Raw genomic sequence first — 15,548 nt, forward strand, 5'->3', positions numbered from 1 at the left:
CATTCATTGTAGATCATACTTTCGATCGAGATGTTGATGACTAAAATTGGTCAATTAGTTAAGGAGATAATTGATGTGTTTGATTAATTCGTTTTTTGTGTTTTAATCAAAATCCTTAAATATTTCGAATCGGGCATTTAGCCAGGCATAAACTTTCGATTGAGATATAAAACATTAAAATCCGCCAAACTGTTCTCTAATTATAATCGATTTAGTTTAAATTAATTTTTTTATATTGGGGGCTAGACTTTCGGGCGTTCACACGTGCATAAACAACGAGCCACACGGAACACGGTGTCATTCCGAGGGTTGTACAAGGTTAACGGGAGAGAATTGAAATCATTTTATGATTTCGATAGAAGAAACTACGACGAATCGAATGACGTATAGATCTTGATCATGGGCTACATCGTTTACGAGTTATCACTACATAAAAAAAGTCATTTTTGTGTTATTTTCGTGTACCTTCGCATTATTTTGGCGTTTTAGCGGAATTCGAAAGAGATTTCGAATCGGGTATTTCCACTTTCGTATTGGCCAAAGATTAAGCTTTCGAATGAGACATTGTTTATCGAAATCGGTTGACTGGTTCTCTTGTTATAATTAAAATACTATTCATGTAAAATCCTATCTAATTGGGGGCTAACTTTGCATAGGTGCAATTTTGCCCCCATTCAACCATTTCTGTATCTCTTATAGTTTCTGAAATCTCAATAATAATAATAATAATAAACCTTTATTGGCGACGTCATACAATAGTATTTGCGCAAGTCAGAAAAGCGTATAATACATAACAAACAAAATAATAAAAAATACATGTAACATTACCATATGTTACATATGGTATTATTATATGGTATAATATAATATTACCATACATATTAGTCAATTAACAACATTAAGAACATCTTAAAACTACATCTACAATAAACGACGGCACAAATCCGGACGAGTAAGGCATGCGAGATAAGGCCTATACTAGGTCATCAAAAGTGCTCAGACAGTACTCATCCACACTGTAGAATGCTCTCGCTAACAAGTAATTTCTGATCTTTGATTTAAAATTATTAATATCAAGTAATTTAATGGGATTAGGCAACAAATTAAAAAATTTAATTCCATAATAATTAGTGCCATCCCTAGCTCTTTCAGTGCGAGTATAATCAATCATGAGGTTATCATGGTGTCTGGTTCCATAATGATGGACCTCATCATGTCTTTTGAAATTCTGAAGATTTTTTTTAATGTAAAGGAGACAGTTAAATATATAAATACAAGGTAGAGTTAAGATTTTTAACTCTACAAATTTAGCTCTACAACACTCAGAGAATTTTAAATTCGAAATCACTCGGATACATCGTTTCTGAGCGCTAAACACCCGAGTAGCATGTGCAGAATGACCCCAAGCGAGAATGGCATATGATAGGTGAGCATGAAAATAACCATAGTATGCTGTCATTACTGTATTTACTGGAACGATATTAATTAAATTTCTAATACAGTAAATAATTTTGTTTAATTTACTAGTTGTTCGTATTGCATGCTCTTCCCATGTAAGTTTACGATCTAAATGAACTCCTAGATATTTGACAGTAGGGTTATCAACATTATCACCTAGTGCACGTAAAGAGAAGAGTAACCGCTGAGTCTTAGATTCATTTACGCTAAGCTGACTAGCTGAAAATCAGTCAAAAATGCAACCCCGAGATCCAACCACCTCACTAAAAAGATCCGGCAAATTATCACTTATATTCACAGTGGTTGTGTCATCAGCAAATAATATAATGTTACTTGACTCAGGAACGTTATCAGCTAAGTCATTAATAAATAATAAAAAAAGTATGGAGCCCAGACCCATACTTTTCAAGCACAGACCCTTGAGGTACTCCATACTTAATAGATAATTTTGAAGATAGTCTATTTTTATAAATTACTTGTTGCAATCGATTTGATAAATAAGCTTTAACTAGCTTAACAGAACCAGCATCAAAGCCAAAATTTTGTAATTTAATTAACAATTGGTTATGAGATACGCAATCAAATGCTTTCGTAAGATCGTAAAAGGATGCCTGTGCATAATGTTTGTTTTCAAAACATTCGTTAACATATGAAACTAATTTGCAAATTGATGACGTAGTTGATTTATTTTTCCTAAAACCAAACTGTGACTCGTTTAGGAGGTTATTGGATTCAAGATACGCAATTAACTGGTTATATAAAACTATTTCGAAAATTTTACCCAAAACAGGTGTAATTGAGATTGGTCTGTAATTTGAGACCTCATTAATTGACCCCCTTTTGAAAACAGGTACCACTTTACTTATTTTTAAGCCAATCAGGGAAAATATGAACAGCAATACATTGATTAATCAGCTTAGCTAAGGGAATAATAATTAAGTTTTGAATAACTTTTATGATGTTCGGATTCAAACCATAAATATCTTTACTGGAAGTATTCTTAAGCGTAGAAATGACATTTCTCATGTCGTTAAACGATATTTCATGAAAATTGAACTGTCCCGAAAAAAAATTAACATTATCCGAATTTTTACTTTGATGTAGTGGAATATCAGAAAGTAGTTCTTCCGCAATATTGCAGAAGTAACTGTTAAAGTCATCCGCATTACATTCATTCACGCCATCAATAGCTCGCCTAGGGTTGTTGTTTTTGATAACATTCCACACAGCCCTCTGGGTATTTTTAGAATTAGAAATGTATGTACTATTTGCAACTTTTTTATTTTTAAGTATAATTCTACGATAGTGCCTTCTACAAGTCTTTACACAGTCCCAAGGAATAAACTCTGGAAAGGATTTGTTAAGATCAGAAACCAAATTGAGCAGATCTCTAGCTAGTTTAATAATGGTGGGGGTAGAATTTGAATTAACCGTATTTGGGATTATATTGTAATATTAGGAATATTTTTCTTTTGTTTTTGTATTGTTAACTTAATTTTACTTTTTTTTTTTCTTTCCTTGTTTGGAAATTTAAATTTGATAATTACTTGTTGTTTTAACGACGAGATTTTCAAAAAGTGGGTAATTGATCTAGTTAATACTAGTTGATGTAAAAAATTATTGGTATTACATCTACTTTTTTTAAGTTTTGAAATAATTTAATTTAATTTTTTAAAGTCCAGAACATTTTAAATTTGACCTTTTCAACAACAGAACGGGTTTTGTGTTAAAAATTAAAATATTAATAATAAAACAATACTTTAAGTTGTCTCAACTTGAAATATAGTCTTCTGGATTGGTATTTCCGATAAAGAAAGCTTAAAACAACACTTAAACAACTTTTTATGTAAAAGTTTTTATTATGCTATTTCTTAACTATTAATTATCTTGAAACATATATTATCATTTCTTAATGGTACTTCCCCAGGACGAATTCCTTGTTTTAACATAACCTTGAAATTTACATCTTTTCCTGTTTTGGGATCAAAACCTGCTCGTATTTACATATTATTGGAAAGAGTCGAATGTTTATAAAAGCCGAGACAATACATTAGGTTTGCCTTTTATATTAACAATTCAACATTTATAGTGTTCGTTTACGAAAATGTCGCGGTTATTAACGAATTACTTAGTAATTTTCGTTGTAGTATGTGTGCAAGGAATCTTCGTTTCTTGTGGAAGTATGTTAAAAAAATGTTGGATTAACATCAAACTATAAAAAAATAATTTTAGATGCTGATGTGTATTGGAGAGATTATAAAGGAACAATCCCAAACGACGCAGTTCCTACCGATAATGGAACTTGTATTGCCCAAGTAATTCTTGCAAATTGTGGAAATGTTCCAGGAACTTTATATCAGCATAAAAAAGTTGCAGTGACTGAATCATCAGGCAAAAGAGTTGAATTTCTAAGTAATATTAAAGTAAAAATTTATTTATTAACAATTTATCTCATTTTTATTATAACAATACTATTATTAATTATTTTAGGTATTATGTTCCCCTAATCCTAGCGCTTTAAAATGGCAATTCGTAAACACGAATCAACTAGATGCGAAATTCTTAGAAAAATGCATCGTTGGAGGATTTGAAATCGGGTACACGGTTTATATTGGAAAAGTTTTCCATCAAGGTCAATGGAAAATCGGCAAAGTGTTTCCACCACATGCTGAATACACAGGTTTGAGAGTTTGGGGGGATGATGACGAGAATTATTCCACGGATGATTTCCAAATATTAATGGAAAAGTAATTTTTAAGTTTAATTTTGTATTTACAATGATTTTAACATTTTTTATATAATTTTTAAAAGTAATAAATATCTAAAATTAAAATATACTTTCAATACCAATAAGAGAGTAATCACAGTTTTCCAGATTTGCAATTTTAGACAAACGTTTAGAAAATATTTGTTTGTCATTTTTTTGATCCCTTTCGCAGATGTCAAAGTATCTGTGATATATTTGTTAAAATACATATCTTTAGAGCCCCAAGTAATTGAAGAGTTGTAGTTACTTGTGGAGAAATTGTTTGAAAACATCAATTTGGCGATTTGGGGATCTTATGGTTATCTAACTGAAAATATGAAATGCTTGGAAAATATATTTTAACATAAAAAAAGATATTATTACGCAGTATCACAAAAATAAGATACATTCTATAATATGCAAAATATAACCAAAACATAAAATCAATTACAGAAAAGATATTTTTCTTGCTTTGGCACTTTGCAATAGATATCAATTCCAGATTGTTTAATCATTCTGTGACATTGTTGTCCTAAGATAATTCTTTATTGTCATGTATTAGTCTTTTAACTAATAAAACACTCACGAATAGAGTTTGCTACACTCTCAGGGCGGTATAAGGAAAACAAAGAAAATGTTTTGAGATACCGTAAGGTAAAGATTTATAAAGAAAAAAAAATTAAGAAGTGACAATATATAAAATGTTACACAATGATCTTTCTTTATAATTCTATTTATGTAATATTATTATTTAGACGAAGTTTGTTTGTATTCTATGAAAAAAAAAATAATAAAATTACTAATAACCTTCTCTAACGCAAGCTTTGGTTCTACGAGTAAGATTGAAAAGAAAAATAAAATAATAGATGTGTTGTCTTTCAATCAAACAGAACTTCTTTACAAAAAAAAAATATATATATACCTATATATACAGGGTGAGTCAGAAAGAATGGGAAATCCGAATACCGGAGACACTAGACACCAAAATATGACATTTAACCTAACATGTCTTATACAAATGTCGGTGGTTTTTAATACACAGGGTGTTGAAAGTTAAATTTTTATTTCGAAATTTCTTGATAATTTTGAAGGTTTTTGTACTATTAACATAAAATTTGGTAGTTAGATGTTTTCGAGCATGAGAAATACGAATTTGATTTGTGATTACTCGTAGAGGGCGCTAGATACACACTGTATGTTTGAGATATCAAGTCATGATTATTTTGTCAGTTGAGGTATGGTGAATTAGAACCAGAAATCTGAAGGAGTTTTCAATTCTGCACAAAAAAGCTACTCTTGCTTACATTGTCTAAGTCTACTGGTTTCCAAGTTATCTGCTTTTAATTGTTTCAAAGTAATTTTAAGGTTAACATTTAAAATCAATAACACACAGTAACTATAGCAATTAGTAACGATAATAATCGATAACAATAACAATTAATTAATAACAATAGAATATTGTGACCAGTCGAACCAAAAAACTTATGATTTGAGTTATCAAACGAGCAATGTGTATCTAGCGCCCTCTACGAGCAATAATAAAACAAGTTTCAAATTCGTATTTTTCATGCTCGAAAACATAAAACTACCAAATTTTATGTTAATAGTACAAAAACCTTCAAAATTATCAAGAAATTTCGAAATAAGAATTTAACTTTCAACACCCTATGCCTCGAAAACCACTGACATTTGTATGAGAGATGTTACGTTAAATCATCATATTTTGGTCTCTAGTATCTCCGGTATACGGATTTCCCATTCTTTCTGACTCACCCTGTATACCCTTGCTAACAAAAACTTGGTCTTAACGTCATTTCTTGGACTGCGTGTTTCAAAACAAATTTTAACAAAAGTTATACTTAATATTTATATAAAATGGAAATTTATAATCGTTGTTTATAATTGTGTTGTGAATAAAATTTGGAGCAATATTGAAAGTTATTATTAATTAAAATTTTGTACAATTTCCACCTATGGTTGAATGGGGAAAGTTGAGGAACGGTTTTATTTTTATAAAATAGGAATTGCCATTTTTGAGGATACTGCTGAAAAGATACATCATAGATAAAAAAAAATAATATCAATTACCTTACGCTTAGCTGAATAAACTTATTTACTCTCTCTCTAGGTAGCGTAGATTTTATTTTGTATTTATTTAAAATTAATTCTTATAAAATAATTAAAATATTTATATTTAAAAAATATTAGTGTTACCATCCATTAAGCTAGGTTGGTAACACTAAAAACACTAATTAACATTTATTTTTTATTTACAAAACGTTTCATCAAAATAATTAAAACAAATTAACACACCCAATCAATTAAAAAACAATTTTTATATTAACTCACAATTAAAATGTTATTAAAGGGAGTTTAAAATAAAAAAAAATCATATTAATCACAGTGACACTGACAGTTTTAAAAGTGAGGTTAGATTTTGACGCCTGCCCAATCACTCGGTGTTTAATTTTTCGTTCTGGGCGGATACTCGACCCTATTTTCAACGTTTTTCACAACGAAATCGAAAAGACACGCGCCCCCTTCGCACAAAACAACCCAGTAAGTAAAAAAGATGGATTAAAACGCACGTTATTCCCGCAAACAATAAGAAAACACAAAAGATGTCACAGTCGGGTTCGAATTTAATGTACGATTCAGACATGCCCGATTCGGAAGGTTCCAGTTCGATAGATACCACGAAAAAGAAATGTTCTATAAGCGGAGAGGTTCGAGTTAAAATGGTTACGGTGAAACACCCGGAAAGTAACAAACCGAAACCCACGGTTAAGAAGAGTAAACAACCGGTCCAAGCCGATTTGGATATAACCAAGGAATTTTTAAGGTGTAAAGAAGAGGGTATTAAGCGGTTAGATTTAAGTAAATCAAATATAACTAATTTACCGGCTTCTGTAAAAGATTTAACGCATTTATCGGAATTGTATTTGTATGGGAATAAATTGGTGTCTTTACCGGCGGAAATTGGTTATTTGGTTAGTTTACAAACGCTAGCTTTAAACGAGAATAGCTTAACTAGTTTACCGGATTCTTTGGTGGGGTTACGGTCGATTCGCGTTTTGGATTTGCGCCATAATAAATTGAACGACATCCCTGATGTAGTTTATAAATTAACATCTTTAACTACATTATTTTTAAGATTTAATCGCATCCGATATGTGGGGGATGAGATAAAAAATTTGACTTGTTTAACCATGCTTAGTTTAAGAGATAATAAAATTAAAGAACTCCCCCCTGGAATTGGCAAATTAATAAATTTAATTACTTTCGATGTATCTCATAATCATTTGGAGCATTTACCTGTTGAAATTGGGCATTGTATTAATTTATCAACGTTGGATTTGCAGCATAATGAGTTATTGGATGTTCCTGATAGTATTGGGGAGTTGCAATTTTTGACTCGATTGGGGTTAAGATATAACCGGTTAAGTTATGTTCCACCCACTTTGTCTAATTGTAAGAGGATGGAGGATTTTAACGTTGAAGGGAATGCGATTTCACAACTTCCTGAGGGGTTACTTTCGAGTTTATCGGCGTTGAGAGGGATTACTTTGTCGCGGAATAATTTTACTGCTTATCCATCCGGGGGGCCGGCCCAATTCACGAATGTTGACTCGATCAATTTGGAACATAATCAAATCGATAAGATACCTTACGGGATTTTTTCGCGCGCTAAAACTTTAACCAAGTTAAATATGAAGGAGAATCAATTAACCTCGTTGCCTTTGGATATAGGGACGTGGGTTAATATGGTCGAGTTGAACTTGGGGACGAATCAACTGAGTAAATTGCCTGATGATATACAATGTTTGCAAAGTTTGGAGGTTTTGATTCTTTCGAATAATTTGTTGAGGCGGGTTCCTCCGAGTATTGGGAATTTGAGGAAGCTTCGCGTGCTCGATTTGGAGGAGAATCGCTTGGAGACGCTGCCGAATGATATTGGGTGTCTCCACGAATTAAAAAAATTAATCGTGCAATCGAATCAATTGACGTCGTTACCGCGAGCAATCGGGCACTTATCGAGTTTGATCTTTTTAAGCGCTGGGGAAAATAATTTGGGGTATTTACCCGAAGAAATCGGGACGTTGGAAAACTTAGAGTCGCTCTACATCAACGACAACCCCTCATTACACAATTTACCATTCGAATTAGCACTGTGTTCGAACCTCCAAATAATGAGCATCGAAAATTGTCCTTTATCCCAAATTCCCGGGGAAATCGTAGCGGGGGGGCCCTCATTAGTTATTCAGTATTTAAAAATGCAAGGTCCTTATCGTGCCATGTGATGTAACGAGTAATGTTTTTGTTTAAATTGTAAATTTTAAGTATTATTTTTTATGGTTCACTTAATAGCTCTCTCAATCGCCAAAAAAAAAATTATTAAAAAATTAATTTGTTATAAAAATTCACAAATATACGCACAAAACCCATCCTGTTAAAAAAAATTATTAATTAAGTCTAGTCTCTGTTTCAAGCTGTCCAAATTTGAAAAAAAAAAAATAACAAAAAATTGTATTAAAAAAAAAATGTGTCATATGTATAGTTAAAAAATTAAAGAGAAATTAGATTAAGATTTAAAAGAAATTAATCGAATTTCTTCGTTAATATTAACGTCTTAAGAAGTCTTTCAAATTAATCTAAAAAGAAAAATTGAATAAAAATTAAAAATAGATTAAAATCGAAATGTAAATAATAAATTTAATAAAATCTATTACTCAAAAAAATTAATTTTAAGAAATTATGTTATTTTGATTGAAACGAAACGATTGGAACAAAGAATTATGATTAATTATCGATTAAACTGGCTGATTATGTTTTTTTTATAAAAATAACGAATTTGTTAATTATACACCTTATTATTGTCCCCGAACCGTTTGTACTTGTATTTATATAAATGAATAAATTATGGAAAATATATATTGGAGAAATTATCGATTAAATTAACGCGGATAAGAAGAAGAAAAAGAGTTAATGATAAAATAAAAATTGTTAGTCGCTGTAAGCCATGTCATAAATAAATATTTCGTCATAAATCGCGTTTTCTTTACTTTATTTTTGTGTTTTTAAAAAATGTATTTCTTAGAAATTCGATTATTAACATATATGTTATCATATATCATTTTAAAGGGGATGCTTTAATCTTTAATTTAAGATATAAATCGGTTCTTAATTCCGAGAAATAAGCTTCAAATGATTATTCAAAGTTGCCAATCAACTCCACCATTAATGGTTTAATATTACATCATATTTTAAAAAACGGGATTTCTTAGAAATTTGAATATTAAGATATAGGTTCTCATACATCATTTTAAAGAGCATGTTTTAAGCTTTAATTAGAGATATAAATCGTTTCTCCGTTCCCAGAAATAAGCTTCAAGTGATTATTCAAAGTTGACGCTTAAACAAACCAAACATTATTTATTTAATATTACATCACATTGAAAAAAAATGTATTTCTTAGAAATTTGGTTATTAACATATTATGTTATCATACATCATTTTAAAGGGGATGTTTTAATCTTTAATTTAAGATATAAATCATTTCTTAGTTCCGAGAAATAAGCTTCAAATGATTATTCAAAGTTGCCAATCAACTCCACCATTAATTGTTTAATATTACATCATATTTAAAAAAAACTGGATTTCTTAGAAATTTGAATATTAAGATATAGGTTATCATATATCATTTTAAAGAGGATGTTTTAAGCTTTAATGAAAGGTATAAATCGTTTCTCCATTCCCAGAAATAAGCTTCAAGTGATTATTCAAAGTTGACGCTTAAACAAACCAAACATTATTTATTTAATATTACATCATATTGAAACAAAATGTATTTCTTAGAAATTTGGTTATTAACATATATGTTATCATATATCATTTTAAAGAGGATGTTTTAATCTTTAATTTAAAATATAAATCATTTCTTAGTTCCGAGAAATAAGCTTCAAATGATTATTCAAAGTTGCCAATCAACTCCACCATTAATTGTTTAATATTACATCATATTTAAAAAAAACTGGATTTCTTAGAAATTTGAATATTAAGATATAGGTTATCATACATCATTTTAAAGAGTATGTTTTAAACTTTAATTAAAAATATAAATGGTTTCTCCATTCCCAGAAATAAGCTTCAAGTGATTATTCAAAGTTGACGCTTAAACAAACCAAACATTATTTATTTAATATTACATCATATTGAAAAAAAATGTATTTCTTAGAAATTTGGTTATTAACATAAATGTTATCATATATCATTTTAAAGAGGATGTTTTAATCTTTAATTTAAGATATAAATCATTTCTTAGTTCCGAGAAATAAGCTTCAAATGATTATTCAAAGTTGCCAATCAACTCCACCATTAATTGTTTAATATTACATCATATTTAAAAAAAACTGGATTTCTTAGAAATTTGAATATTAAGATATAGGTTATCATATATCATTTTAAAGAGGATATTTTAAGCTTTAATTAAAGATATAAATCGTTTCTCCATTCCCAGAAATAAGCTTCAAGTGATTATTCAAAGTTGACTCTTAAACAAACCAAACATTATTTATTTAATATTACATCATATTGAAAAAAAATGTATTTCTTAGAAATTTGGTTATTAACATATATGTTATCATATATCATTTTAAAGAGGATGTTTTAAGCTTTAATTAAAGATATAAATCGTTTCTCCATTCCCAGAAATAAGCTTCAAGTGATTATTCAAAGTTGACTCTTAAACAAACCAAACATTATTTATTTAATATTACATCATATTGAAAAAAAATGTATTTCTTAGAAATTTGGTTATTAACATATATGTTATCATATGTCATTTTAAAGTGGATGCTTTAATCTTTAATTTAAGATATAAATCATTTTTTAGTTCCGAGAAATAAACTTCAAGTGATTATTCAAAGTTGACACTTACGTACTTGAACATAGATCCTCATTGTTTATGTTGTGGAGTGGATTGTTCGGGTGTTTAATTTTTTTCAGAATTCCTAAACATTTTGTTTCTGCTTTCCTGATTACTTACTTTGTTGACTACGGGGAATATACAGGGTGAATAAAAAGTCTGGAACACCTGAAATATCTTCAAAATGAGTTTCTTTTTGAAAGAATCCTTTCAGGTGTCAAAGACTATAATAAATTTGTCGTCTTTGCCTATGTCTAAATTTGTTTTACAGTGGCGTACATTTTCGGGGTCAAAGGGGGCAACATTTTTTTAAATAGCAACCCCAATTTTTTATGCGGTAATATGAAAGAATACATTTTTTGAGTATCTTAGAGCAAATTTTGCATTAGGTTACATAAGAAAAATTTTGCGAAAAACATTTTTTTTTTAATAATTATTTGATTTGGAAAAATTTTTAGAAGGCGTTGCAATTCCCATTTTTTATTCCATAGCATGCTAGACCAGTTGATTTTAAGAGTAAGCTTTGTATTACGTTGCCATGTAATAATTTTATGAAAAGAAATACATTTATAAGCAGAAAAATTGATTTTATTTACATGCAAAACAAAACAGAAAATGTTAATAAATAAGATGCTCAAACTGTTGTCCATTTAGTATTTGACAGTGCCCTAACCTAAAAATAAACTCATCTTGCACTCTATCGATTATGTCTGGTTCAATTTTTTTATCTCCTCCCGAATTCGTACCTTTAAATCGTCGATGTTCGCGGGTTTATTAACGTATACCTTACTCTTTAAATGACCCCAAACAAATCCAGGGAGTTAAGTCTTGGGAACGAGGTGACCATTCTAAAAACCCATGTCGACCTATCCATTTTTGTGGAAAAATATCATCCAAATACGTTCGAACGGGAAGGGCATAATGAGGTGGTGTGCCGTCCTGCTGAAACCATAGTTGTTTATCGAATTTGTCCGCTTGATCTGCATCTGGGTATATCGCTATTAGCGTTGGAACCACATCTTCCTGTAAAAATTGCAAATATCTAGCGCCTGTCAGATTTTCATAAAAGAAAATGGTCCCAATATTCTGTTTCTCACTATACTAGTCCAAACATTAACTTTTCTTGGAAACTGTATATGAGTCTCCTGCATCCACCTGGGATTCCCTAAGGCCCAATATCCGCAATTTTGTCGGTTTACGGTTCCACTTAAAAAAAAGATAGCTTCGTTCGAAAAAATAATATTTTTCGCAAAGATTGGGTCATTATTACACAGAATTTGCATTTTGTTCGCAGAATTGCAGTCGACGGTCAAAATCATCTTCTAGTAGTTCTTGAATTAGTGAAATTTTATAAGGATGGAATTTATGTCGGTGTAATACATTGAAAACAGTACTTTGACTCAAATTCATTTCTAAACCTACTTCACGAGAAGCCGTACTCTTAACAAAATTTCAAGTTGTGCATCTTCATCGATTGTGGAACGACCAGATCTTGGCAAATCGTGCACATGCCCATCTCTGTATAGCAAGAATTTTACTCACCGTGGATCGTGATATTACTGGGCGATCGTTATGTACTTCATTGAAAAGTGCACAGACTTCCACAGTGGTTCTTCTCATACCTCCGTAACCACACATCATGAAGATTTCAATTCTATCTTTTTCAGAAAGAGACTTTTTTAGAAGATTTCTGGAAATTAAATAAGAAAATTTGATTTAACTAAGGTCACATTAAAGTAATTTTGAATGTTCAAACAACTATTCATTTATTTGTTTGTAAACATATCATTCAACGTAACCATAGCTACGAACAAAGCAAAGCCACTTCGATTATTTCGATAAGTTCATGCCATTGCCATAGTTTGAAAGTATTATCAATTAGTTTCAACGCCTACTAAAAATTTTTCCAAAACAAATATTTTTTAATAGAAAGATTTTAGACTTTTTATTCACCCTGTATAGTTATACTTTTATAAATCTGTGTCGCCGATTTTACAGAAATACCCCTGTCTTTGTAGGTCAATGATCTAGAACAGCGGTTCTCACACTTATATCCTTGCGTACCACTAAGGCTATTTTAAAAATCAGGTAGTACCACTGAACAAAAAAAAAACAATAATGATAATGCACATATAAACTGTTTTGCGTACCACTTGAGAACTTCTCGCGTACCATCAGTGGTACGCGTACCATAGTTTGAGAACCACTGATCTACAATATTTTGCTCGTCTTGTTACCTCTGTTTGTATTTTTTTGTAGTGTGCTTTGAATTTCAACTTGTTGTCTAGGGTTATGCACAGATATTTCACCAAGTTTGTAGGTTTTGTAATTGATGTGCCTGTCGTAATGTGCTGGAATTGATCGGTGATCCTGGAGTGTGGGATCAATAGTTGGAATTTGTCCGGATTGGGGGTGATTCTCCATTTGTGGAACCATGATGATATGTTGTTGCATAGCGTCTGGAGTGATTCTATTGCTATTTGAAGGCTTTTTCCATGCGATATTAGTGTTGTGTCATCTGGATATTGAAGTATGTAGCTATCCGGATCAACATAGTTGGTGTCTGGATGGGTTGGAGGGTATATATCATAGTAGTAGACGTTGTACAGGTTGGTGAGATTGGGGATCCTTGAAGTATTCCTAATTTATCCATCTTGTGTAGAAGGTCCTGGTGCCAGACTGTGTCGAAGGCTTTATTTATGTCAAGAAATAAGATCGCGGTTTTTCGATGTTAAGTGAGAATAATAAGTGGATGAATTATTAATTGTTTCTGTTTGAAGCCCAATTGGTATATAGGGATTTTGTCTTTGATAAAGTGAAGAATTCTGGAGTTAAGGATACTTTCGTAGATTTTTTCCAATTACAAACAATAGGATGATAGGGCGGTAGCTTTGTAGAAGAGAATGGTTTGCTCCAGGTGATTGTTATAATTGTAGCTGTTTTCCATGATGATGATCCATGAAATTGAAAATTTTACAGATTAAGTTATGTACTTCTAGGTTTAGTTGTCTCAGTAGCTTTTTGGTTATTAAATCCAATCCGGGGCATGAACTTTTGCCTTTTGATAGGTGTTCATCATATTCTTCTTGAGTTATTTCTAGTATTCTGCTATGCGAGTGGGTTGGCATAGTTAGAAATCTTGTATACCATTCGTTAATATATTCTTGGTGATGATTGTCGTAATCGTGGTTTGGTTTGGGGGTGAACGCACTTTGAAAGTGTTGGGCAAGTATATCGTATTTCTGTTGATCTGTTCTATATTCTATATTGTTGTACGTTATTGTCGGAATGTCGCTGGTCTTCTTGTATATTGCCCCTTTCTTGATTTTCTGCCAATGTGTTCTGCCGCGATCAGTTTCTATTTCTTTGCATGTTTCTAGCCAACGATCCAGTTGGTATTTTGGATTAATATTTGAGTTGTTTTCTCTGTTTAGTTCATTTTTTAGTATTCTGTTGTTGTTCGTTTATATTCTCTTGTGAATTATTTCGAGTACGTAGTTGGGGAGTGTATATATATATGGAGAGTATCTTGTTTTCGGTGAGTGGCGTATTATAGCTTGTCTAAGGGAATTGCGAAAATCTTGTATGAAGTTCTCGTTCGTTTGTGTTGTTCTGGATTTGTTTATAAAGGTTGTCACGTCTTCATTTACTTTTAGTAAGCATTTCTATTGGTTTCTATGGCAATATATTTTTATATATTGCATTTGAAGTGAAATTCACTCTATTGGTGTTTATGAATGTATTTAAAGATGAAATTACTTGAATTTTGGATCTGATTGGTTTCTTTTTCATTATTCATAGGGGGCGTAGCTCAGATGGTAGAGCGCTCGCTTAGCATGCGAGAGGTACCGGGATCGATGCCCGGCGCCTCCAACAACTTTTTACTTGTTGGCTCTCTGCTCATTGCCACAACAAATCTAAAGAGGCCACCAACCTCGCCCTCTCCTCACTCCTCTCCTTCACCAACTATTTTGGAACCACTTCCGTCATTATGTCTCCATATCTCTCATTGTACCATTCCTCCCTTATCTGCACCCTTCTCTTCTGTTTCTGGACGTCCCTATCTCTGTCGCTTAACTTTGCCCACGTCTCCTTCTATTATTTATCTCTGCCTCCAAATATAATACTGTAATATTCCCTCCTCTCTCCTTTACCATATCTAATCTTCACCTTCCTAACTTTCTTCCAACATTCCCCCAAGATCCTGTAGTATGGTCTTCTGTCTACCATAATCATCATAATCATAATCTTTATTGTCATATAAGATAGTTCTCTTACACTCGTCAGTTCAATTTACAGGTTCACATTTACTTACTAAGAAATATCAATATTACATTTTAAAAATTCATCGACGGAATAAAACGCATTCGAAGCCAAGAAATGTGTCAGTTTACGTTTCATGGTAAGAAACGGAAGACT

The 15,548-nt window shown here is 31.3% G+C and overlaps 2 protein-coding genes and 1 non-coding gene across 3 annotated transcripts; all 3 read left to right on the forward strand.

The window, feature by feature from the left end:
- Positions 1-3,513: 3,513 nt before the first annotated feature.
- Positions 3,514-4,291, forward strand: LOC111419341 (uncharacterized). Its single transcript, XM_023052121.2, has 3 exons — positions 3,514-3,638; positions 3,691-3,881; positions 3,949-4,291. The coding sequence occupies exons 1-3, from the start codon at positions 3,563-3,565 to the stop codon at positions 4,207-4,209; spliced, it is 528 nt and encodes a 175-aa protein (XP_022907889.1). The 5' UTR covers positions 3,514-3,562; the 3' UTR covers positions 4,210-4,291.
- Positions 4,292-6,507: 2,216 nt separating this feature from the next.
- Positions 6,508-9,252, forward strand: LOC111419345 (leucine-rich repeat protein shoc-2). The gene has a single exon (XM_023052126.2). It carries the CDS (start codon positions 6,826-6,828, stop codon positions 8,503-8,505), a length of 1,680 nt encoding a protein of 559 aa, XP_022907894.1. The 5' UTR covers positions 6,508-6,825; the 3' UTR covers positions 8,506-9,252.
- Positions 9,253-14,929: 5,677 nt separating this feature from the next.
- TRNAA-AGC (transfer RNA alanine (anticodon AGC)) lies at positions 14,930-15,002 on the forward strand. The gene has a single exon. It is a non-coding gene; the product is annotated as a tRNA-Ala (tRNA).
- Positions 15,003-15,548: the final 546 nt, after the last annotated feature.

This window comes from Onthophagus taurus, chromosome 3, assembly GCF_036711975.1.
Source record: "Onthophagus taurus isolate NC chromosome 3, IU_Otau_3.0, whole genome shotgun sequence".
Lineage (NCBI taxonomy): Eukaryota > Metazoa > Arthropoda > Insecta > Coleoptera > Scarabaeidae > Onthophagus > Onthophagus taurus.